The sequence below is a fragment of the Nerophis lumbriciformis genome, linkage group LG09, assembly GCF_033978685.3.
Source record: "Nerophis lumbriciformis linkage group LG09, RoL_Nlum_v2.1, whole genome shotgun sequence".
Classification (NCBI taxonomy): Eukaryota; Metazoa; Chordata; class Actinopteri; order Syngnathiformes; family Syngnathidae; genus Nerophis; species Nerophis lumbriciformis.
The window spans coordinates 43015001-43042138 of NC_084556.2; the positions used below are offsets into that span (position 1 = coordinate 43015001).

At 40.1% G+C, this 27138-nt stretch overlaps 1 protein-coding gene across 2 annotated transcripts in view; it reads right to left on the reverse strand.

The window, feature by feature from the left end:
- The window catches only part of mlxipl (MLX interacting protein like), a 68771-nt gene that overhangs the window by 4551 nt on the left and 37082 nt on the right, over positions 1-27138 (reverse strand). The window contains exons 9-18 of one of the 2 annotated variants that reach the window (XM_061963130.1): positions 25780-25910; positions 25080-25629; positions 24940-25013; positions 21588-21786; positions 19606-19709; positions 16712-16834; positions 16505-16632; positions 15242-15365; positions 7013-7142; positions 91-3154 (exon numbers count right to left, since the gene is read on the reverse strand). In XM_061963130.1, coding sequence (XP_061819114.1) covers positions 2994-3154; positions 7013-7142; positions 15242-15365; positions 16505-16632; positions 16712-16834; positions 19606-19709; positions 21588-21786; positions 24940-25013; positions 25080-25629; positions 25780-25910 — 1724 coding nt within the window. In that variant the 3' untranslated portion in view covers positions 91-2993. Of the gene's footprint in view, positions 1-90; positions 3155-7012; positions 7143-15241; positions 15366-16504; positions 16633-16711; positions 16835-19605; positions 19710-21587; positions 21787-24939; positions 25014-25079; positions 25630-25779; positions 25911-27138 lie in introns of those variants that run through there. The other variant, XM_061963131.1, reaches the window with a different exon arrangement.

The window sequence follows — 27138 nt, forward strand, 5'->3', positions numbered from 1 at the left end:
TGTAGGTGTAAACATTGTCAAATGATATGAAACCATGTGTTAATCACAAAGATTATTATTTATTGAACAGATAAAGCTGTGCATACAACATGCCAACATGGCTGATTACAAGAATAAACACTAATTAATAGTCAAAAATACAGCAAAAAAATGACTCATAAAAGCTGATGAACAATACATATACGTACAATAATTAACTATCAGGAGTGTGTATTTATGGACACATCAAGCATCACATATAATTATTAAGTATTACATAATTAATACAATTACTCATGTGTGTCCTTAAAGAAAGCGCTTCTCCTTCTTCTTTTCATGTGTCACTCAGTCAACTGACACATTACTGCAACAAGTGGTGGAAAAGTATGACAATAAGTCAGAGTCGTGTATAAAGAAAGTATGGCCAACTGGGTTTCAGGCGATTTCCTCAATGATTGGTCCAAAGGCAGTCATGTGACCACAGGGCGCCATGACTGCTACTAACTTTGAGCTAATGCTGTGTTTGCGATATTCCTCTTTACTAGGCTGCAAAATGATACTTTCACAAAATAAGAGCATGTTTAATTGTAAGTTATTGACCTGGAGTATGTTTAAAACTATACATAGACAAATTATTTTGGTTTATTTTGTCGGACAAACTAAGGTCAAAAGGACAGGAATTGCATGCATCTGGGCACAGCCGCACACGTCTTTGATAGCAGTCATGGCACTTGTTGTTTAGTTGGCCATATTCTCTTTATACACGACTCTTTATACACATTACTGCCACAAGTGGTAAAAAAAAGTGTATTACAAGTGACACATAACTGCCACAAGTGGTGAAAAGGTGTATTACAAGTGACACATAACTGCCACATGTTACAGAAAGGTGAATTACAAGTGACAAATTACTGCCACAAAAAAAAAGTGGTGGAAAAGTGTTTTGTATGAAGAGAGTTTGGCGAGCTAAAAAACAGGCACCATGTTTGCTACCAAGGACATGTGTGGGTGTGCCCGGAAGCATGCAATTGCTGTTGTTTTTTTAGTTTTCCATCCATCCATCCAAAACATGCTTTTATTTCGTCAAAGTAAAATGTTGCAGCCATATTTGACACACTCTGCTGCTACATTCCTGCAGTGTACGTAAAGTAATACAAATAACCTCCTACGAAATAACTTATTACCCGTATTTTGCTAACAAAATTAGCTTTGGACAAACAATCACAGACAAATTCTGAGTTTTTCCCATATTTTTGCACAATAACTCAGATATGGTAACACTGGCGAGCAGAAGAGAATATGGTGCGATTTTTAGTCCAGAGCATATTTTGCATTATTCATTATTGACATATTTCTTGCCACTTTATGTTGTATATTTTTATGAAACATCCAGTTCATTTGATCATCTATTACACCCCAAATTTGGTTTATTTTGCTGTTTCTATGTCTACTCTGTCTATTTGTGTTTGAATTTCTCTTCTACTGTTACTGAATAGCAATGTTTAAATTTTACTGAAATTCAAAGATTGTCTGCCGGGCCGGAGCAGTAGGGGATAGAAAGAGAAAAAAAGAAAGACAGAGGAGGAAATTGTGGGGACAAGAGGGGGATAAGACAGAGAGACAAAAAAAACAACAGCAAACACAACAATAACAACAACAACAATAGAGCAACATCAGCAAATACGACATGTACAAATATGATGGTAAAAGTGATAGCAAATAAGCAGTTAGCGAAAATAAAAAATAATACAGAAATGACAATGAGCATTATTACACTACAAATGGAGCAATACAGATACCAATAGAAATAGCGCTATTGATAATGAACAATACCAATAATTTACCTTTATTATCAACAATACAGTTGTTCAAATGCAACAATACATATACGTAATGATAACTAGAGATACGAAAGAATGCAGAAAAATGGAGGGGAAGAAAGAGAAGCAACCTATATTAACCTTGTAGGTTGTTATAGTAACAGTAGGTTAAGCTTTGTCAGTGTGCCATGTGTTACCCAGTTTACCCTAGGGCAACAACGTTAATAAATGTTTGATGAAACGTGATTATGTGTATGAGTGTATTTATACATATGTACTTGTATATGTACAGAATGTGTATATGTGTTTGTACAGTGAATGTATATGTACAGTATGTGTATATGCATGTCTGTACAGTGAATGTATAGGTACAGTATGTGTATGTGTATGTTTGTACAGTGAATGTATATGTACAGTATGTGTATATGTATGTTTGTACAGTGAGTGTATATGTACAGTATGTGTATGTGCATGTTTGTACAATGAGTGTGCGTGTGGATGTACAGACTTTGAGTATTGTAGATATGTACTGTATTTGTGTATGTATGTTGGAGCGTAGGTACCTATGTATGTGAGTATATGTGAATTTGCATGTACAATACATTTGACTCCCAGTGTGTGTGGCTATACGGCTCTATTACAACTGACACATTACTGCCACAACTGGTGGAAAAGTGTATTACAAGTGACACATTATTGCCACAGGTGGTGGAAAAGCATACTAGAACTGACAGACAAATATTTTCGGTGGCCCTCAAAGGGGCGCTTGTGGCCCAACAATAGAGGTTAAGAAACAATATCTGAACAAATCATTCACATCTTAGCTTTGAGTTATTGCTTAATTAGGGGTTCATAATTGACCATCTTAGGGCTGACAATTGCCTCAAATCCAGGCTAGACTAGTCCAATATATCTTATTCTCATTCATTAAATTCTCAGTCATTTTAAACCTTTAAAGCAAGATATTGTTACTATTAGTATTTTTCCTATCGGTTGCACTTCCCAAAAAATTGTACCTTGTGGTTAACATGAAATTTTATGAACAATTGGAGAAACACTCAAAGGACAAACACAGTAAATAGTAAACATTCTACCTGCTGAAAATATAAGTTTAACTTGAAATGTTTTGTATTTAATTAAAAAAACATAAATTCCTCCAGTGAAACTTAGCAGTAATGACAGATTGTCTTTCAGTCACATGTTGCGTGTGTTGTCTAAAAGAGGCTGCATGGAGTCATCCAGGGCACCACCAGGTGCACCCTGGGTGACAGCAAGTGTGGCCTGCTGTGGTAGGAGGGATGGGTCGGTCAGGATGGACGTGGACGTACTCAGGAGACGGAGTGAACTCAGGACCACTGCAGTTATCATTTGTAGATGATAATTATGTGTACAAGAAATGTAAATGTTGACCACATTGTCAAAGATATGAAAACATTTTCAGTCAATGATGGTTGTATTATATGTTGTATTTAGGGTTGTACGGTATACCGGTACCAAAAGCACTGCGGCCTACAGCCTTTGAAAAATACCAGTATTTTTCCTCATCCGCATCTGCCGTGACGTTGCTGAACCGAGGAGCATGTTTATTGCGTTAGCGCGCACACCCACACAGAGTGCACAAGAAGAAACCGTTATGAGAGGAAAACTGGCAAATAAAGTGTGGTATACTAAATACAATTGTTATCATTTATGTTGTAAACGTGTTATTATAATATTATATATTACCCAGTAGAAGGCGAACTAGCCTTTTGTTGTCTACTGTAAGCTACTGGATATTCAGAGCTAGAAGAACCGAAGTTACTGAAGAAATTGTGTCGGTACCAGTGACGTGCGGTGAGGTTGATGGCTGGTGAGGCACTGACTTCATCACAGTCAGATTTACAAACATATGAACCCTAAAGAGTATCTTATTCACCATTTTATTGGCAGCAGTTAACGGGTTATGTTTAAAAAATCATACCAGCATTCTTCCCTGCTTGGCACTCAGCATCAAGGGTTGGAATTGGGGGTTAAATCACCAAAAATGATTCTTGGGCGCGGCGCCGCTGCTGCCCACTGCTCCCCTCACCTCCCAGGGGGTGAACAAGGGGATGGGTCAAATGCAGACGACAAATTTCAATACACCTAGTGTGTGTGTGACAATCATTGGTACTTTAACTTAACTTTAACTTTACACATACAAACTGTAGCACACAAAAAAGCACATTTAATAAAAAAAACGTTATTATGGTCTTACCTTTACTTATAAATTAAGTCCATGCGCCGCAACTAAAGCCCTCACTTAAACTTTCCACGTGCAAGATTGAATCTATTTAAAAAAGTGTAACCGAGGGTTTATAAATGTCGCATATACTGTTTGAAACTACAAAATAACAAACACGGAGGCTCCAGTTTACACGAGGATCACTTTATTTACCTTCTTTCAAAAACCTCCGCTCCACTCCGTGTCATCACTTCCGCTCTTAGCGCCTTCAATATAAGAGCTCAAGGCATATACTGTTTAACAGCGCATAACAGGAACTTAACATCACAAAGAGTAAAGCCCATGAAAATAGGTTACAAAAGTTATTTAATAAGAAGCCAAAAAGTGCAAAAACAATAATGTTCGTGTTGGAGGAGTTGTGAATTAGGTACACCTGCAGACTAATGTTGTGGCCCTGCAGTCATTCACAACTCCTCCAACACGAACATTATTGTTTTTGCACTTTTTGGCTTCTTATGAAATTACTTTTTTAAATAGATTCAATCTTGCACGTGGAAAGTTTAAGTGTGGGCTTTAGTTGATATAACAATTCTACGGCGGGGGTGCAGGAGGCGGGATTACTGGAGCCTCAGCCAGTGCGTCTTTTGCAGCCGTTTTATGATCGCTCAGCACAAGAAATATGTTACACACATACAGTTGTTGACAAAATACACTGTACATTATATACCTCAGCTAACTAAACTATGGAAATGTATAATATAATTCATATAGCAATACGGTCTCACTGCACAGCAGGCCAGCAGTTAGCAGAGTACGGAATCCATGTTGAGGCACTGAGTGACGTGCGTCAACTGGCTGCTGTTCACCGCATCGTCTCTTCTCAGTATTTGAACGGCAAATGTGAAAATTCAGCGGTTTTGAATAAAAATAATCTAAAACTGGTGAAGTTAAATGGAAAATAACTTTATAGTATAATCACTGGATACATATAACAATTTAATTTTTTTTTTTTCTTTTTACATTTTTTTTCTTTCCATGATGGCAGGTGAGGCCCCGCCTCACCTGCCTCTAGTGACTGCACGTCACTGGTCGGTACCATGCTTACATTGGACTGAGAGCTACATTTTTAACTAAACTATGGGATGTTGTGCCAAGTTGTTGAGTTGAGTTGAGTTTGAGTTTATTTCGAACATGCAAGCATACAACATGATACATCACAATTTCCAGTTTCTCTTTTAAACATGTTCAAAAAGGAGTAGGAAGAAGCAGAGCTTATTTAATCCTACCCCTTTTCTTTTACATAACAGTTGCTAAGGCTTGTGTTCACTCCCTGTTCTCAATTTATTCACAATATACTCCATAAGTAATCACAATAAAAATAAATAAATAAATAATAATTGGTGAAGTAAGTTATTTTGGTCATGATGCAACATAAAGGCAATTCCACTGGTTAATAAAGAGGCGGCATGAAGCGCAATATGAAGGTATTTGGGCTTCAAAACTATCGATCAATGTGACGCTTTGAAGCAGGCCTGGGCAATTATTTTGACTCGGGGGGGCCAAATTTAGAGAAAAAATGTGTCTGGGGGCTGGTATATCTTTTTTAGGCACACTAATACAAAACCTCACAATAATGTCTGATTGAATGCTAAAAACATTATGACAGACCGCCTTAAAAAATGGAATGGAATTTTACGTTTATTTCACTGAATGTAAAATATACTTTAAAAATGTATTTTACCCAGAATGTACATTGAAATAAAGAATGTGGGGTTTACAATATTAACTATTCCCGATAAAACACTGAATATTGACAACATGTGACCGTCTCGATCGACATTTTACAATCAAGCGAAACGCAACAAAAATGCTACAAACACAGCGAAATATGAATGCGAAGGGTAAAAAAACCCACATACAATCTGATATATCTGATACATCATTAAGCTTTAGAACTTTGCTGTAAAAATCTTCTTCCGCGTCTGTCCCTGACACCCGCATTTCAGGCTGGCCGCATTGGAAACACTCTGTGGAAACGCTCCCCACCCACACTGCTTGGTGCCTCGTCTGAGCTGCTGTGACTTAGATGACCATAGCAACTAATTAGATGACCATAGTAACTAGTATATCATGCAACAGCGCCAATTCCAACCATTTAAATACTTTGTATAGTTCAAGACTTAAGGACATTTGAAAACATCACATAACGGCAGCTACAGTTTCGATCTTAAAGATCTAAAAAAAATATTTTGGAATGTCCTGCGGGCCAGATTGAAAATCTTAACGGGCCACATGCGCCCCCAGGCCTTAATTTGCCCAGTTCTGCTTTAAAGCGCCACGTGCAAGCAGTGCTTTAAAACATGCCTCGCCAAAGGTGGCAAGACCACCTGTGCTTCAAACTTAGATAAACATTTAAATAAAAATAATCCAGACCTGCAAAACGAGTTTAAATGTAATATGTTGTGCACATACAGATACATAGATCAGCACACAGCTGCTTAGTTCGATGCCAGATAATTGCAAGTGAAATTACTGAATTTTGTAACACATTGCTTAAATGTGTGTTTTACCTGCTACATGTCTTATGTGTGTACTTTTAGCCATAGTATAGATTTACTAATGATTGTATTTGTCTTAAAGCACAGACCAAGACTGACAACCATAAATCATGAAGCATTTGATACAATGTCAGTAAAGATTTTAATTCTATTCCAACCTAATGCTAGATTATGGCAGACTGTATGTAAAATATAAAATTGTAAATTGTTCGAGTGCAAAACGAAAAGCCCAATGTGTTTAATGCCTTTTATTTTTGTTTTAATCTTCTAAAATTGTTCTTTGAGTGCAATAGGAACCATAATGTATTGTAAGATATTTTTAAGTAAAATGTGCTCCCCTCTATTTAAAAAATATATAGAAAAGTATAAAAAAATATCGAAATACATTTTGATACCGGTACCAAAATATTGGTATCGGGACAACCCTAGTAGTAGTATTATATCATACTTACTGGGTCTGAGGGAAGGCAGTGAACAGTGTTGGTCCAGCCAGGACAAAGTGGACTGACACAGTAATTCCACACTGGCAGTGGACACCATTCCATTGTAGGACTCAAACAGCGGCTCCATGATGACGCTGAACTGACGCCAAGTTAAGGACATCATTTTCATTTGTGCTGCATCAACTTATTGATTTGCATTCTCACATGGAACATATTTGTTCTGATAGGAAACATCACTGTCTAGTCACAATATGTATTAAATATGCAACTTTGTTTTATTGATATTATACATAGTGCTGTTAAACAATTTGAATTTCTGATCACATTAATCACAGGGTTGATGTGTATTCATTTAAATATAATTAATCTTTATAGTATATTAATACAGTTATATGTGTACACAATAATAGTACTTGTATAAACTGTACATTTATACACTCATATTACATGTATAAACTGTACATTTATACATGTATGCACTAACACTACTTGTATAAACTGTACATTTATATATGTACACACTAATACTAGTTGTAAAAAATATAAATGTATAAAGGTCAACACTAATACTACTTGCATAAAGTGTTTCATTATACATGCATACACTAACATTATTTGTATCAACACTAATTCACATTACCGCAATGTTACTTTAATATATCATGATGGCAAAGAAACAAGTAAAGTTGCTTTAATAAATGTATCAATAGCTGGCCTAATAAAAAGTAGATTGTAGGTGCAATGACTATTTGACTATTTTTTGTACTTTATAAAATGCAGCAACGCTGGGATGGCTCTGATCAACTAAGATTCCAAATAAGTACTAAATAGTGTGTAAAAAGTATACAATCCTATAAGTGGGCGTTTTGCTGGTGATCTACTGAGATTGTGTGTTCATTTGATTACAAGCACAAAAATGGTGCAGATCAAGATATATAAATGAGGATTGTGTGTGAAATAACTGCCGTCACCACCATGCAGACACTCCTACATGTAATGTTTTGTCATGTTTTGAAACATGCAGCACACCACTTTTTATGGACAATTTGGAAAACACTCCTGCAGTGTGATCTACAGGAAGAACATACCTTTTAGCATGCCAGCGGTGCGTTCTGGAAGATGCTGGTACTAACTGTGAAAGTGCTGGAATGATCTCGACGCAGGAAAATGAGTGTTGCAAGCATACTTGACAACTTTGAGATCTCAGAATTAGGGAGATATTCAAAAGCGGTGAGCCTTGTGGTTTTCTAACCGTTGTGTGATTATATCCGTTCAGCCACCGTGTTCAATGGAGAAGTCAGAACTACAACATTTGCAGGCAGCATACCCAATCCCCTTCGAGCTGTCCTGGATGAATTGAAATTCTTTTTTCCAAAAAATGTTAAACTTGCACACGTATTTCCTCTTCTTACTCGTTATGTCTGAAATAGGCCTATATAACTAATTTTGCTTAACGATATATTGACCTACAAATTATTGCCGATAAACAATATTATTGCCATTATTAACCAAATTAACCACTGATGTAATGTTAATACATATAAATAATGCATGTGTATCCTTTCAAACGCAATAAACTTGTATTGCTCGTATGTTTTAATCTTGTAATTGAAATGTAAACTTTTAAATCTCCAAGTTAAATAAAACAATTAACACTAAAATATTCTTTGTTAGCAAAATTGTTCACTCAAATTAAAATCACGACCAACATGAATAAAATACGTTGAGGGGTTGGGGGCCCTCCAATGTACACAAGCAAAACAATAAACAAAATGGCTGCTTAAAGTATTGACAAACAAAGTTGCACTTCAATATTGAACATGTACGTGGTAGAGTTGAGTAGAGTACCCTAAAATTGTGCTCAAGTAAGAGCACTGTTACTTTATAATAATATGACTCAAGTAAAAATAAAGTCTTCAAAATAATTACTTCAGTAAAAGTAAGTAAGTATTCTGTGAGAAAACTACTCAAATATTGAGTAACCTGTGAGTAATTTCTGATTTATTTAGTAGCTATTTTTTAATGGTTCTTGAACAATAATTGTAGTCAATTTGAGCGTGCCTGTTGAAACATAAAATTCATATTCAATTTATTGCAGAAAGTTTTTTCTAGTCGGAAGTGGAATTCTTGTAGGCTGAAATGTTAACATTTCCACAGACAAAGATTACCGCACATGATATAAATGGTTCTTTTACTTGTTTGAAAGTAATCATTGAAGATTTGTGTGCTTTGTCTGATGTCACGTAGCTTTTTACAGTCAGTATGTTTTAATGCACTAATTTAAAGTCTGATTTGTCAAATAATTTAGTGGTTTCTATTTTCACACCGACATGTGAAGTTGTAGTTCCCATGCTCTTATCTCTAATGTGACTGTTGGCCATACGCAGTGTGCCTCTCGTACACTAGGGAGAGATGTGGAAATGTAAATGCACTACAGAAGACAATGCTACATGCTAATAAGCTAGTGCTAGTAACTTTCAAGCTTCGGATATAACAGATAAGTAAACATTTCCACTGCTATTTGGTGTTGTTATGTTTTAATGTGGTTTTACATGACACTTGTGGTCATTCGGATCATTAGACACATTCAAAAAGAAGGCACTTTTGGTCAACTGTTTTAGGAGGTTTCTGCTTACCAGTTGTCTCAAACAGTCGGGATGTACTGGTGTCATGTCACGTAATTAATTAATTTGGGAGCATTCTGACACTTGTTAAACAAGTAGGTTTCTATTTTATCATATCACTGGCTTGTTATTCCTAGCAAGACTGTTTGATTGGTGGAATGGGGTCAAACATCACTAAAGCTTACATTGGATTGGCGAAACAGAGTCATGTGACAGTGCCTTCCGGAAAAAGGCTCGCTGACAAATGAATACGGTTTGCAAGCCCTACTCAATAGATTATGAGTGATTGTATAAATAAATTTAACGGTTGGAATGAAAATCAATATAACGGAGTAACGGAATTTGTTCTTCGCAAAAATACCCAAGTAAAAGTAAAAAGTAAGTTACATTGAAACTACTCTGACAGGTACAATTGTTTTCAAAAACGTATTTAAGTAAATAGTTTGAAGCACGTTTTAGAGATGCTAGTTTTATAAAAGTATTAAATGGCAGCATGTATTTATTCAACCACACTTTTTGTGAGTGCACGCTAAGGTTGTGTGGTAGGGCAAAAAAAAAAAATCACGATTAATTTTTTCATATCATCCAATCTCGATTAATAAAACTTTTTTTATGTTTTATTAAATGGCTGATTGTCCTGTGCAGGGTTACAGCAAGTAGCGTTGCATCCCTATTGTTTATGACTGCAGTATCTTATAACATACATTTCAGCCATGTTTGACAGAGGTCATATAGGCTAACAGCTGACATCTGTCATAATGTTCATGTCTATAATTATGCTTCTAGAGATGCGGTAGATATAATCCATGTTACGGTCCATACCTGGTTTTAGGGCCTTTTTTGGTATGTTTTGTGGGGGGGAAAAAAACAAGTTTTCTTCCTTTCTAGTTATTTTGTTTTGTTTGCTTGTCATTACAGAGTATCTTTGGTGTAGTGAATACAATACTTTTTTTTTTTTCAAGTTAACAATTACATTTATTTTTTTATTCAAATTCTGTAGCTTATATTTAATAGAAGTGCTTTGAAGTGCACTTTGAATTTGAGGTACAGTAAAATAATGTGTGCCAACACATAAAACATGTTACATGATTATTTCAGAAACAAAATGTTTTTTATCCACAAACACAAAAATAATTTCACCAAAAAGTGTCAGAGTTTTTTAGTGCGTGTTATTTTAGAGGAGTTGAATCTCTGCAGACACATAAACAAAACGTCTGATTCAGAAATATTTAGATCTAAAATGCCTTTTTTTTATTAACTTAGTAAGTGTGTTTATTCTCCCAGTCGGAACCAATACAGTATAGTTCAGTCACAAAGACATGCGAGTGCCTGCGAGTCCGCTATCAGGGCTGGATTACTGTGCACCACAACGTGAACTCAAGCAGTCAGTGAGACTGAAGTATCTGTTCCTTCAAAATGTTGTGTTTCCACTTCTATACTTCTATGCTAGTGTCAGGCATATTTCTTTATTTTATTCTTCTGGGCTGCACTTCCAGCTGTGCAAGGGGGAAGAGGCACATCACTAATTGGACATTCATTACGTTGTGACGAGTTTGACTTTTGCAACGGTGGAATGGGAGGTCGCGCACATACAGACACTTTCACAAAAACACACGCTAATGTACACAAACACAAAAAAATTCACAGACACACAAAAAGGGTCAAGGTCAATAAAGGCATATTGTTCCGTGCAGGATCATACCAAGCACTGTTGCTTCCCTACTGTTTACTACTGCGGTATCTTCTAACATTATTTTCTATAATTTCCGGCATGTTTGATCAGGGTAAAAATGATAACAGCTGATCACTATGATCAAACTCAAATTAATCGCGATCAACGATTACGATCATATAATCGGACAGCCGTAGCGCACACTATTTTGTACCTTGGAAAAAACGCGCGCAGCTGCTGACATGATGTGTTTTCTTCTGCTTTCCGGGAGATATTCGGGATGGGCACTGAAATTCGGGACTCTCGCGGGAAAGTCGAGAGGGTTGGCAAGTATGGTTGCAAGACTTCCCACCATTTGTGTGTAACTGTGCCGGTTTGCACGTTCATTCATAACGTGCTAGATGTGAACGCAAAACAGTTTCATCCATCCGTCCATCCATTTTCTTCTGCTTATCCGAGGTCGGGTCGCTGGGGCAGCAGCCTAAGCAGACAAGCCCAGACTTCCCTCTACCCAGCCACTTCGTCCAGCTCCTCCCGGGGGATCCCGAGGCGTTCCCAGGCCAGCCGGGAGACATAGTCTTCCCAACGTGTGCTGGGTCTTCCCCGTGGCCTCCTGCCGGTCGGACGTGCCCTAAACACCTCCCTAGAGAGGCGTTCGGGTAGCATCCTGAGCAGATGCCCAAACCACCTCATCTGGCTCCTCTCAATGTGGAGGAGCAGCGGCTTTACTCTGAGTTCCTCCCGGATGACAGAGCTTATCTCTAAGGGAGACGCGCCACCCGGCGGAGGAAACTCATTTCGGCTGCTTGTACCTGTGATCTTGTCCTTTCGGTCTTAACCCAAAGCTCATGACCATAGGTGAGGATGGGAACGTAGATCGACCGGTAAATTGAGAGCTTTGCCTTCCAGCTCAGCTCCTTCTTCACCACAACGGATCGATACAGCGTCCGCATTACTGAAGACGCCGCACCGATCCGCCTGTCGATCTCACGATCCACTCTTCCCTCACTCGTGAACAAGACTCCTAGGTACTTGGACTCCTCCACTTGGGGCAATATCTCCTCCCCAACCTGGAGATGGCACTCCACCCTTTCCCGGGCGAGAACCATGGACTCGGTCTTGGAGGTGCTGATTCTCATCCCAGTCACTTCACACTCAGCTGCGAACCGATCCAGTGAGAGCTGAAGATCCTGGCCAGTTGAAGCCATCAGGACCACATCATCTGCAAAAAGCAGAGACTTAATCCTGCAGCCACCAAACCGGATCCCCTCAACGCCCTGACTGGGCCTAGAAATTCTGTCCATAAAAGTTATGAACAGAATCGGTGACAAAGGGCAGCCTTGGCGGAGTCCAACCCTCACTGGAAACGGGTCCGACTTACTGCCGGCAATGCGGACCAAGGTCTGACACTGATCATACAGGGAGCGGACCGCCACAATCAGACAGTCCGACCCCATCTCTCTAAGCACTCCCCACAGAACTTCCCGGGGGACACGGTCGAATGCCTTCTCCAAGTCCACAAAGCACATGTAGACTGGTTGGGTAAACTCCCATGCACCCTCAGGACCCAGCCGAGAGTATAGAGCTGGTCTACCGTTCCACGACCAGGACCAAAACCACACTGTTCCTCCTGGATCCGAGGTTCGACTATCCGGTTCCCCTTCTTAAAGAGAGGAACCACCACCCCGGTCTGCCAATCCAGAGGTACCGCCCCCGATGTCCATGCGGTGTTGCAGAGTCTTGTCAACCAAGACAGCCCCACAGCATCCAGAGCCTTGCCACCGAGGAGCTTTTTAACTACCTCGGCAACCTCAGCCCCAGAAATAGGAGAGCCCACCACAGATTCCCCAGGCATTGCTTCCTCATAGGAAAACGTGTTGATGGGATTGAGAAGGTCTTCAAAGTATTCCCTCCACCGATCCACAACAGCCGCAGTAGAGGTCAGCAGCACACCATCCTCACCATACACTGTGTTGACAGTGCACTGCTTCCCCCCCCTGAGGTGGCGGATGATGGTCAAGAATCGCTTCGAAGCCGTCCGGAAGTCGTTTTCTATGGCTTCCCCAAACTCCTCCCAAGTCCGATTTTTTGCCTCTGCGACCGCTGAAGCTGCACTTTGCTTGGCCTGTCGGTACCTGTCCGCTGCCTCTGGAGTCCCATGAGCCAAAAGGACCTGATAGGACTCTTTCTTTAGCTTGATGGCATCCCTCACTGCTGGTGTCCACCAGCGGGTTCTAGGATTACCTCCACGACAGGCACCAACCACCTTGCGGCCACAACTCCAATCAGCCGCCTCGACAATAGAGGCACGGAACATGGTCCACTCATACTCAATGTCCAGCACCTCCCTCGTGACATGTTCAAAGTTCTTCCAGAGGTGGGAATTGAAACTCTCTCTGATAGGAGACTCTACCAGCAGACACTCACAATGCGTTTGGGCCTGCCAGGTCTGTCCGGCATCCTCCCCCATCATCGGACCCAGCTCACCACCAGGTGGTGATCGATAGAAAGCTCTGCCCCTCTCTTCACCCGAGTGTCCAAAACATGAGGCCGCAAATCCGATGACACAACTACAAAGTCAATCATGGAACTGCGGCCAAGGGTGTCCTGGTGCCAAGTGCACATATGGACACCCTTACGTTTGAACATTGTGTTTGTTATGAACAATCCGTGACGAGCACAAAAGTCCAATAACAAAGCACCACTTGGGTTCAGATACGGGCGGCCATTTTTCCCAATCACGCCTCTCCAGGTTTTGTCGTTGCCAACATGAGTGTTGAAGTCCCCCAGCAGAACAAGGGAATCACCCGAGGGAGCACTCTACAGAGTGGGTACTCTGAGCTGCTGTTTGGTGCGTAAGCACAAACAATAGTCAGGACCCGTCCCCCAACCCGAAGGCGGAGGGAAGCTACCCTCTCGTCTACTGGGTTAAAGTCAAACGTGCAGGCTTTGAGCCAGGGGGGCAACAAGACTTGCCACCCCAGCCCGTCCCCTCTCATTGCTTGCAACGCCAGAGTGGAAGAGAGTCCAGCCCCTCTTGAGAGAACAGGTTCCAGAGCCCTTTTTGTGCGTCGAAGTGAGTCCAACTATATCTAGCCGGAACTTCTCCACCTCGCGCACCAGCTTAGGCTCCTTCCCTCCCCGCGAGGTGACGTTCCACGTCCCAAGAGATAGCTTATGTAGCCAAGGATCGGACCGCCAAGTGCCCTGCCTTCGGCAGTCGCCCAGCTCACACTGCACCCGACCTCTCTGACCCCTCCCATGAGTGGTGAGCCCATTGGAGGGGGGACCCACGTTGCCTCTTTGGGCTGGGCCCCATGGGGCCACCATGCGCTCGCCATCCTGCCCCACTTCTGGGCCTGGCTCCAGAGGGGAGCCCCGGTAACCCGCGTCCGGGCGAGGGAAATCTAGGTCTTTGATTTGTACTTTTCATAAAGGTCTTTGAGCAAAACAGTTTCAGGTTTGTTAAATTACATTGCAAGCACTAAATGATTGCCACATTAGTGAATTTGCATCTTCAGTGTGTAGTAATAATTAGCATACAGTATATTCTGCATATACATGAAGATAAACACTGAATGGATTTTAACTATTCTGATTAGGTGGCCGAAGGGAATAAGCGGTAGAAAATGGATGGGATGGATGGATGATTATTTAACAGACACAATCCGGATTTAGTAGAATATCTTTGCGTGCTATCAAATTTGCACCTGTTCTAATACATGCAAAACTTTAGCAAATGAGACTAAATGTAATGTCAGACTAAATGTTTGATAATGTTTTCTTATCAAACCATTAATTTCAGCACACATAACCAATGATGTCATACATTGAAACACTGCTGAGTACAGCTGAGTATATACACAGTTCTTATAACTGCGTCTTCTTAAAAAGTATGTATACTGTGTCTAACCTAATGTATTATTACCACAGTTAGGATACAATCCAGAACTTCCAGTTTTGCAGAGTTTGTGTCTGGACGTACTCTCTGAACTTTTTCCTCATGTGGTCAAAGTGCTGGCGTGTAATGGGCACGCCAGTGGCTGGTAGCTGTTGCTGGCATGAACTGTTAGAAAAAACACAGTCAAGAGTTGAGATACTGTGACATACAGTGTAAGACTTTAAAGTTCATCAGCTTGTTTTGCATATGTGAGCAGCTAGTGATATAGCATCGCTTTGTATTGTTTTATTTTTTTATTTTATTGAAATGTTGGGTAAGTAAAGACAAATGGTCATTTTCACTCGCATACAATAACAATACACTTTAATAGGTCTTCAATCCAAGAACTTTCTTAACCTTGAGAGGCCCAGAGCCCACTCAGGTTTTAACACTGAATTAATTATCTTACTCTTGATATTAATTGTATTGGAGAAGGGCAAACTCTACACATAAAGACCTCAAGCACAAGAATCAAATCCAGGACCTTCTCGCTGTGAGGCACGAGCGCTGACAATTATGTTGCGCTAAAATAAATAAGCCAAATGAATAATGAATATGGTTCTTCACTGAACTGTCAATAATATTTAAGTGCAAAAAAAAAATGCAGTTTCAGCATTTTGTTATAATTTTTGCGCTTAAGAAACTTCTCTATGACTTTAGCTGGAGACTTTATCTGTCTGTTTGATATTGTTATTACTGCCGCACGTGGTGGAAAACTGTGTTACAACTGAGTTGCTGCGGCCCATACGGAAAACAGTTGAGAAACAGATATCTTTTGGCGGCCCTCTAGGGGGAGCTTGCGAGCCTATTGTTAAGAAACACTGCTCTACTGTGTCCTGCGGATGGCGGTAAATGTCACCATTGTTTATCTCACGGCAGCATGGCAGTTTCGCAAAGTCTCTTTTCTGCTCGCTCTCTGTCAGTGGTATTGATGATCAGCTCGCTTGCGCTAGCGGGCCTTGTCGAGATTAGAGTATACAGGTATATTTATATATTTTATATATCTTTTAAATTTAAACATGCCAGCATACCACAAAGGATACAAACTACTTTGACTCTTGTTTGATTACTCAATGTGTTAATAAAATACAGGAGAGCTTCTTACGGTGCAGCGTCCACCTGCTGCTGTTGTCCGCCTGACATGGCCAGGGATCGTCACGGTGACGATGTTGATGGACTAGCACATACCAATGTTGATGGACTAGCACATACCCACACTTATACTCCAAAAGCACATGCAGAAGTCCAACCAAGCTAAGTCTTACTTAATGGCAGAGTTCAGATGTTGGAGCTCATCTTGAAGTCGCCGCAACTCCTCCTGCAACAGAGATCTCTCCTGCTGCATTTTGCTGATGTGCTTTGCAGTCTTCTGCAGCGTGGTGGCTTTGCTGATCTGAACCACAGACAAGATGCTGCATTCAAACAATATAGCACACAGTTTTTTTTTCCGTCTGTGTGTCCTTTCTCAGCACCTTTATGCTTGGCTGAGAGCTGAGTGTTGTCACAAGGTTATGTAGAGTGTCAAATCCCAGTTTGATATTGAAACGCCTCTTCTGCTCAGCCGAGATGTGAGTTATCCTCCTGCTTTTAGTTTGCTGCACAATACACAACATGCACGTCACACAAACGTTATGCTCAAACACATCTACTGAATCATAAACTCTGTATACCGTATTACTTAATGTACTAAAAGTACTTGCTTTGGGAATAACATCTTTACTGACACACACTGTTTATTATGTCTGACAGTGTGTTTAAATCTAATCTCATTTAACGTCTCTTAACCCCACAAGCTACTTACTATTACATTATATCATCATTAGGGCTGTCAAACCGTCTATAGTTAATTCATAATTAATTAAGGCTAATCACAAATAAAACATTGTTTGTGTGAATGTGGACTGAATGAATAGTGCCAAGTGCTTTGGGTCTCTGGAAAAGGTGGTATTTAAATTAAATTCATTATTATTATTTATGATGAAGTAATTTCTTTTTTGGGAAAGTAACTAGTCAGTATAATAATATTTATCCACCCATTTTCTTGACATATATAATTTATTTGGATTTATTCTTATAGGAACAGCACATATTAATAAACATATGTAATATGAAAATATGTCAGGTTTTAGAAAAACTAATTTCCACCTGAAATCCCCAGGCAGGTTGGTGTATACATGAAATTAAATAACATTAACATCAAATTAAAAAAAACTGAGAAAGGTCACGATCACCACAGATTCATTAACATTCATAAGTTAAAAAAAACTCAAAAAATTAAAATGAAATAAAAATACAATAAAAAAGAGAAGTGTATATGTATTGCTTTACACACAGTCCGAAAAAAAATGGCATGATGTAATAATGCACATAGCCAAAATAAAATGTCAGGATGTAAAAAATACAGATGTGTAAATGATGTTTAAGTGCTTGATTAAATTACCTTTTATCATTTTGTTTATTAATTTGTGTGATCACAAATCTGGTTACTTTTGAAACAGGCCCTTAATTGAATATTTCAAAGCTGGAAGATTCTCTGTGGTAGTTTAATGTCATCATTTAGTGGGGGCGGAACTAATCCATGAAGACATGTATACATGAAGACATCCATCCATTTTCTACCGCTTGTCCCTCTCGGGGTCGCTGCAGTGCTGGAGCCTATCCCAGCTGCACTCGGGCGACAGGCGTTTTTTTCTTTATTTTTTATGATCAAAGCTTAGTAGATTGTATTTGTAAAGGATATTACAGAGATGGTAAGTAAAAGATTTATTGTCCAAAATTGTCAAAGCTTTTTTGTAGAGTAATTCTATTGGTTTCAGATTTGTTTTACCAGCTAGTTATACAATCATTTATGTAAGGAAATATCATGCAAGGCAGAAACATCATGGCAGCTTTATCAGTTAAAGACATTCTTATTTGATTAAAATTATGTGTGTTATATTTATTCGTCTTGGACACCATTGTGATATGTTTTCTGAAAGAAAGGACTGAGTCCAATTTAATGTTACTCCTCGGTATTTAAGTTCCTTTACCACTTTTTGTTGTTTACTTCCAACTGAGTAATGTGTTTTTTTTTTGTTTGTTTTTTAGAAAAACATACAAACAGTTTTCTTTGTGTTTAGAAGGCAGGACGTCGTTAGACAGACTTGAACAAGTGTAAGGGCTGATGAGAGTACGGTATCTAAGCAGCCTCTTCATTAGTTTTAGAACTTGTAAATATTACTGCATAACCTGTGTATAACTGTACGTCTACACTTTTAAAAATATCACGAAGATTGTTAATATACAAGGAATATACAGTAAAATGGGGCCCAAAATGTGTCATTGTGGTACCCTTACAGGACAATCTTGAGAGTATGATTTAAGTTAAGTTAAAATACCAATGATTGTCACACACACACTTGGTGTGGTGAAATTTGTCCTCTGCATTTGATGTTCACTCCCTGGGAGGTGAGGGGAGCAGTGATCATTTTTGGTGATTTAACCCCCAATTCCAACCCTTGATGCTAAGTGCCAAGCAGGGAGGTAATGGGTCACTGAGTAGTAGGTTTTAATAATAATAATAATAATTTTGATAAAATTACATTATTTTACACAGAACCAATTGGTTTCCTCAAATAAAATAAAAACTGTACCTACATATTTATTTTTTTAATCAGATTTACATGTAACATTTAAAAAAATATATTCTTATTGCTGATTCAGTTGAATGATTTGCACAAAATTCAAATTTAATGGGAAGTAAAGGGGTTTGGCCATCATTGAGATGTTCGATTAGTTGTTTTGCAACCCATTTTTCAAATATTTTTGACAACACTGGGAGTATAATAATTGGCCTGTAATTATTTGTATCATTTCTGTCACCTCTGACTTATACACTAGGTGTATTTCTTTTAGTCCCCTCGGACAGTCTTATGTTTAATTGAAAAATTGATTAATTTAATGATTGGACATACCAATACTTCCGAATTCTTATACTTTCATGGAATCCAGCATCAAGATTGTATTTGTCCTCAGCTTTGGAATTCTTCAAGGTATTTATTATATTGAAAACCTTTGATACAGTTATTTGTTTTATGTTGAAAGTCTTTTTGGTACGACTTATTGAATTTTTAATGAAAATATGGAAGTGAAAACATTTGCCTATTTCTTCCAGTGCAAAAAGGATAAGTTACGATGTGTTTGTCCTTAGCTTTGGAATTCTTCAAGGTATTTATTATATTGAAAACCTCTAAAACAGTAATCTGTTTTACGTTGAAAGTATTTTGGGTACTATTTATTGAATTTTTAGTGAAAGGATGGAATTTAAAACATTGCATATTTCTTCCACACAGCGCAAAAAGGATAAGATAATAAAATTGGTCTTTACCTTACTTGAGTCTAGCTTTCCATACCCAGGGAAGCCTGACTGTTGACATTCTGGATGAGAGACATTGTCTAAAGGAATGGGGGATGATGTTTGCCCCGAATACCCTACAAAAAGAAAATAAACAATCACATATTGTAGAAATTACTTACAATGCTACTGCAGTTGTATGTGTTTTAGTGACTCTTCTAGCGTGTATGTATCTCTGCTGATCTTACTTCAGTGGCCACTTCCCTCTGAGAACTTGCTGTTTCAAGGCTTTGAGAAGTTGTATTGATCCATTGTTCATCTTTGGTGTAATGATGATTATGTTTAAATAATTATTCTAACATTTAATGATTATTCATTGGTCATACACTTGTTCACTTTCTTGATAGAGAACATCAAGTTGTAGTGAAACATTCAACAGTTGGACGAATACATTTCAATGTTTAGAAAAGGTGAAATTAAAATGCAAAAGTTATACAGTGGAACTTCGATTTACGAACGCCTCTAGTTGCGACCTTTTCAGTCTACAAACCTTTTTTAAATCAAGCTAAATATGCCTCTGTGTGAAAACAATGTCTCGACTTACGAACGCTTCATTCATTCATTAATTTTGTGTACCACTGGAAGCCTTATGGGGGCTACCATTTTGATGATAACCCTTCCTGTATATACGGGCACAAAACTTTTGAAGAGGCGGGTCCCCTAAATCACATCCTGTTTACATTTTTGCAAGGACGACATGGCGATGCACGGGTTGCTTGCAAATATGGAAGAAACAAGTCCACAATTGCAACCATTAAAAAAAAGGACGTTTCTATGGTTGCTGACTTAACCAAAGGGGTTAAATATCTTTGCAAGGACAGAGAGAAAGAGTAAGACCAGGTCGGAAAGCTTTTGCTCGTGTGGGTAAATGAGAAGCAGCTAGCAGGTAACAACATTTCCGAGGCTGTCATTTGCAAAAAGGCTCACGCTCTATCAAGCACTTCTAGATTTTATCGGCGAAAGGGGGTTTCTACCGCAGCAAGTTTTTAACTGTGATGACGTATAATACAGCTGAGGAGAAGGCACAACCAGGACATAAGCTAATAAAGGATTGCCTGTAACAACTCCAAAACTCCCAGACTATTAAAAAAAATACCACAATTATTCACCGATACAGGAACACAAGGCATAAAGGATTTTCCTTGGTTTGCTTTTTATCCTAGCAACATGGTTGGTAACGTTTTTGGAGATCACCAAAGGCAAAGGGACTTGCCTTTTGTGTGTGTGTGTGTGTGTGTGTGTGTGTGTGTGTGTGTGTGTGTGTGTGTGTGTGTGTGTGTGTGTGTGTGTGTGTGTGTGTGTGTGTGTGTGTGTGTGTGTGTGTGTGTAGGCATTGGCAGCAAGCTGGCTGTTGTGTTGTTTGAACAAATAAGAGATTGATGAGCTTACATGTTGGTTTGAGATATATATGTATACAAATATATATATATATATATATATATATACATACATATGCAGTATATAGTCTTCAAAATGTATGTATATATACATATATATATATATATATATATATATATATATATATATATATATATATATATATATATATATATATACACACACACACAGTATATACATACATATGCAGTATATAGTCTTCAAAGTGTGCATTTTTTCTTAGAAAATAGGGACTTTTGTTGAGGCTAGAACCAATTATTCATGTCTACATTGTTTTTTATGGGAAACTTTACTGTAAGAATATTTCGATTCAGGAACCATATTCAATAACCAATTTTGTTATTTAAAAAGGTTCCAGTGTATTGCATTTTGGAAACATCTTGAATATTCAAACTGAATACATCCCAATATAATAATATTTATGAGAAGTACATGTTTAAAATGTTGATATTGTTAAATACAAAATATGTAATTAGATGAGAGTCCAAACCAGTTTTGTTTTAACTCTAACATTATGACCAAAGACCCTAAAAAGTTAAACTGTAATAATACTGTACCTGGCAAACTGCTCCTGTCTGTGCCGTACACCTGGACAGGTGATAGGTTCTCAGTCTTGGGAATGAGAAGAGCTGTGCTGCTGTGTGCAGCGTCATCAGTGAGCAGGGCAGAGCCTTTGGAGGATCTTCTCTGTGTTTCACCAAGACTCCATGCAGAAGGTTTTAACACTGGCAACTCAGCATGCCAACGGTTTCTATGCTGTAGTTGAGATAAAGTGGAGGGAGCCTGAGGGAAGAAGCTGGTTTGATCCAGTTATTTAGCCAGTCTGCCATGGCTTGAGGCAGACTTAAAGGGGAACATTATCACAATTTCAGAATGGTTAAAACCATTAAAAATCAGTTCCCAGTGGCTTATTATATTTTTCAAAGATTTTTTCAAAATTTTACCCATCACGCAATATCCCTAAAAAAAGCTTCAAAGTGCCTGATTTTAACCATCGTTATATACACCCGTCCATTTTCCTGTGACGTCACATAGTGAAGCCAACACAAACAAACATGGCGGAAAGAACAACAAGCTATAGCAACATTAGCTCGGATTCAGACTCGGACTTCAGCGGCTTAAGCGATTCAACAGATTAAGAATGTATTGAAAAGGATGGTTGTAGTGTGGAGGCAGGTAGCGAAAACGAAATTGAAGAAGAAACTGAAGCTATTGAGCCAAATCGGTTTGAACCGTATGCAAGCGAAACCGACGAAAACGACACGACAGCCAGCGACACGGGAGAACGCGAGGACGAATTCGGCGATCGCCTTCTAACCAACGATTGGTATGTGTTTGTTTGGCATTAAAGGAAACTAAGAACTATGAACTAGGTTTACAGCATATGAAATACATTTGGCAACAACATGCACTTTGAGAGTGCAGACAGCCCAATTTTCCTCAATTAATATATTCTGTAGACATACCCTCATCCGCGCTCTTTTCCTGAAAGCTGATCTGTCCAGTTTTGGAGTTGATGTCAGCAGGCCAGGGAAGCTAGGGTCGATAGGGGGTTTAGCTCGCTCGTCTGCGGGAACAAACTGCCGCCATTGCTTGCCGTGCTACCGAGGGCCTTTGTCCCTGAATTGCTCACACACTCCGGCAGATTCAATGGGGGTCTGGCGGCAGATTTCTTTGACTTAATCGTTGGAAATGCATCTGCTTTGAGTGTCGCAGGATATCCACACATTCTGGCCATCTCTGTCGTAGCATAGCTTTCGTCGGTAAAGTGTGCGGAACAAACGTCCAATTTCTTGCCACTTTCGCATCTTTGGGCCACTGGTGCAACTTGAATCCGTCCCTGTTCGTGTTGTTACACCCTCCGACAACACACCGACGAGGCATGATGTCTCCAAGGTACGGAAAACAGTCGAAAAAACGGAAAATAACAGAGCTGATTTGACTCTGTGTTTGAGAAAATGGCGGATTGCTTCCCGATGTGACGCCACGTTGTGACGTCATCGCTCCGAGAGCGAATATTAGAAAGGCGTTTGATTCGCCAAAAATTCACCCATTTAGAGTTCGGAAATCGGTTAAAAAAATATATGGTCTTTTTTCTGCAACGTCAAGGTATATATTGACGCTTACATAGGTCTGGTGATAATGTTCCCCTTTAACATCCATCCATCCATTTTCTACCGTTTATTCCCTTTGGAGTCGCGGGGGGCGCTGGAGCCTATCTCAGCTACAATCGGGCGGAAGGCGGGATACACCCTGGACAAGTCGCCACCTCATCGCAGGGCCAACACAGATAGACAGACAACATTCACACTCACTATATATATATATATATATATATATATATATCACTGTTGACTGTTGATGGACGTCTTTAAGTTAAAGTTAAAGTACCAATAATTGTCACGCACACACCAAATGTGGTGAAATTTGTCCTCTGCATTTGACCCATCCCCTTGTTCGCCCCCTGGGAGGTGAGAGAAGCAGTGAGCAGCAGCAGTGGCCGTGCCCGGGAATCATTTTGGTGATCTAACCCCCAATTCCAACCCTTGATGCTGAGTGTCAAGCAGGGAGGTAATGGGTCCCATTTTTATAGTCTTTGGTATGACTCGGCCTCACGACTTACCGATCTCAGGGCGGACACCCTTTTCTGCCGAACCAACATATCTCGGCATTAAGTTGGACAAGGCACTCACGTTTCGCCGACACCTGGAGTCACTACGCAAAAAGCTAACAACACGCGCTTTTGAGACGACTGGCTGGATCTAGCTGGGGTGCTGGCGGTGTTATACTTCGTACAGCCACCCTTGCCTTGGTCCACTCTGCCGCTGAGTACTGCACACCTGCTTGGTGTTGTAGTGCTTACATTCATCTCATAGATAAGCCGATTAACGACGCTTTGTGTTTAGTGACTGGATGCCTGCGTCCCACACCAGGAAGAAGGAGCAGCAGTAGTATATATTTGGCTTAAAAAATATAAGGTTGTGAATCCTCATTTTTCCAAAAATAGTCGTCTTTGTTGTCTGTTACCAAGTCTGCCATGATTGGAAAACACACTTGTGTTTGATTCCGGAAATAGGAACACAAATGTTGCCAGAAGTCAGACGTGCGCTGTATAGCTCGGTTGGTAGAGTGGCCGTGCCAGCAACTTGAGGGTTCCAGGTTCGATCCCCGCTTCCGCCATCCTAGTCACTGCCGTTGTGTCCTTGGCAAGACACTTTGCCTGATCCCAGTGCCACCCACACTGGTTTAAATGTAACTTAGATATTGGGTTTCACTATGTAAAAGCGCCTTGAGTCACTAGAGAAAAGCGCTATATAAATATAATTCACTTCACTTCACTATGGAAACAGAACTCAATGCGCGGAATAAATCAGACCCGGTAATAATTAAAATGATCATCCATCCATCCATTTCCTACCGCTTATTCCCTTTGGGGTAGCGGGGGGCGCTGGAGCCTATCTCAGCTACAATTGGGCGGAAGACGGGGTACACCCAAATACAGTAAATATTGTACATATTACATACTGTTATGAACGTGTCTGTTACTACATTATATATAGACTTGCAGTGTATATAAACGGTATATAAAACATTGCTGGAGGGTTTTGCAGTTGTTTTAGGGGGCATTTAAGGCTACAACGGTTCTCCCATTAGCCGCATTTTTCAAGCCTTTTTTTATCATCTTTAAAATCTTTTTTTTTTTTTTTAAGACATGTGTTCTTGTCTCTCATAATGATTGTGAACGATAGGCAAAATTCCAAAAAAGTGCAGTTCCCCTTTAACATACGGCTCACGGGCCGTTTGCCCAGGTCTGCTATAAACTGAATGCAAATAATTTCAAGTCAAACTGAACTCATACTGAACAAAGGATCCAATTCTGAATAAATTACTGATTGCGTTACTACTTACCAAAGAACTGGGAGATGATGACCTCTGACCTTTGACTGCCACATGCCTGCTTTGTAAACCCACAGGCGATTTCCCTGTAAGCACAAATCAACAGTTTAGTCATGTGGTGTACTGGCGAACAAACACGAGCTGAAGGGCACCTGTGGACAGCAGCTTAGCCAGGCAGCTAGTGGTTGCCAGCGGGTGGTAAGAAAGACCTCCAGGATGACCAACTGTCCTCAGTCCTGCTCTCTTTTGCTTGTGCTTCCAGCTCATTTCCGTGGTCGCCATTTGTTCAGACGCTGAAAAGCAGCTGGTTGCAACAGCAGGCGGCTGGACTGCATGGGCCGGACCTGACATGACGGGCGTGTAGCTGATAGACTGGCACGGAAGGTGCGGGTATGTGTGCCCCGGAGGAGGGTAGCTGTGAGCATGCTGAGTGATCTCCATGGTGGAGGCGGTGTGAGTAATGACAGTCGGGGTCACGCTGGTGGCCGCTGGATGATAGCCCATCTTGTGGCAGGGAAGTGGGCAGAAAAAAGGGATTGTTGTGGAGACCACATGATCAACATTGGTAGTCTGCTCCGAAACCAAAGGATCAGCGTGTGAAGGCTCTCCATATGTCCCATATGAAGACATGCTGGATGAGTGGAATTTGTTGACGTCCTGACTAAATCTGCTCGTCTCGCTTTGAGGAGAACATGATGAAGCCTGGACAGAGACAACATCACATACAAGTAGTGCGAGTAAAGATTAGTACTGCTAGTACAGACTAAGATATAACATACTAGTACATATACAGTAGATAGAACATACTAGGACTGTGATTACATACTAGATAGATAGATAGATAGATATTACCTGAGTAGATTGGGTGTCAATGAGCAGCTGAGAAGTGTGTATAGGAGGGACAAATGAACTTTCAAAAAAGCCTGAGTCTGCAAAAGCTGTTGTCTGCTCGTATGTTGGGCCAAGATAGTTCATAAAGATGTCTGTAAAAACAAACAGATTCAAATTGTTATTTTAGTAAACCACTTGCATATTAATAATGCCTTTGAACCTTACTGTGATGGATGCTGTATGTGCTTTATATTGCCATCTGTCATCTTACTTGATATTCAATTATCCACAACATATCTATATTTGCTGCATTTGGGCATTCGGCATGCAGCTGAGATAGGCTCCAGCAACCCCCGCGACCCCAAAAGGGACAAGCGGTAGAAAATGGATGGATGGATATCTACATTTCAGCACTAACACTTAATGAGGAGCCAAGTAAAAGTCAAATTATTAGTGATCTTGACATCAATAATAATAATAATAATAATAATAATTACACACAACATATTTCATACCAGTGTGAACTCCAATAAAAGAAAAAAATCAAACACTAACTTAATTAAGGTGGACTATATAATTATTACTTGACAGGTTTAGCTTTGTGACAAAAAAATGTGAATTGACTTCTGTCAATGGAATGTACAACAAGCAGGAGTATTGTTTTTCTCCTTGAACAATTATCATCTGAACAACTGTCACTTGTTGGCTGCTAATTGTGTTACGGCTCAAGCACCTGCTGCCTCACATTCTTCTGTGCGCTCCTCTGAGCGTGGCTCTGGACACGGCCACGGGCGTTCCTCTCCTGATGCGGCCGCGCCTCTGCAATCTACCCACCTGCCGCTGATGAGCGCTCGACGCCTTCCTTAAGCCAGCGTGTCCTGCGTTCCAGTGCTAGAACGTAGCTACCTGTATAGTTTAGTAAGCCCACATGTCTCTAGCTCCTTTTCATGTGCCTACTCGCTCTCTGTGTTTCCCCTCCTCGGTGATCACTGTGTCTTGTCCTGTGTCGTCATCCTGCAGCTCCTCTTCGTTCCCTGAATTCGAGCTGTGTGCCTCGTCTCCCCAGATTCCCTCTGGTCTTCTTGCTGCCTTCCCGGATCTCAACCTCTCGCCTGGACATGGACTCTGACGCCTCGCTCCTGCCCTTGACCTCTTGTGTGCCCATGGACCTCCGAGGCTGCCTTGCCCCTTCTGGACTTCCGTATCTCAGACAACACGCACCTTCAACAATGTACGGTAATACTCACCAGTTAAACGCATCACATAGTCAAACACCACGTATTTGGTTTACTTACAGACGTCACTCACTTGTGCTAATAAACACGCCTAAGGCTAAAAGACGTCTCTGCCTTTACAGTGCGTTCTGGCCATGTCAGAACC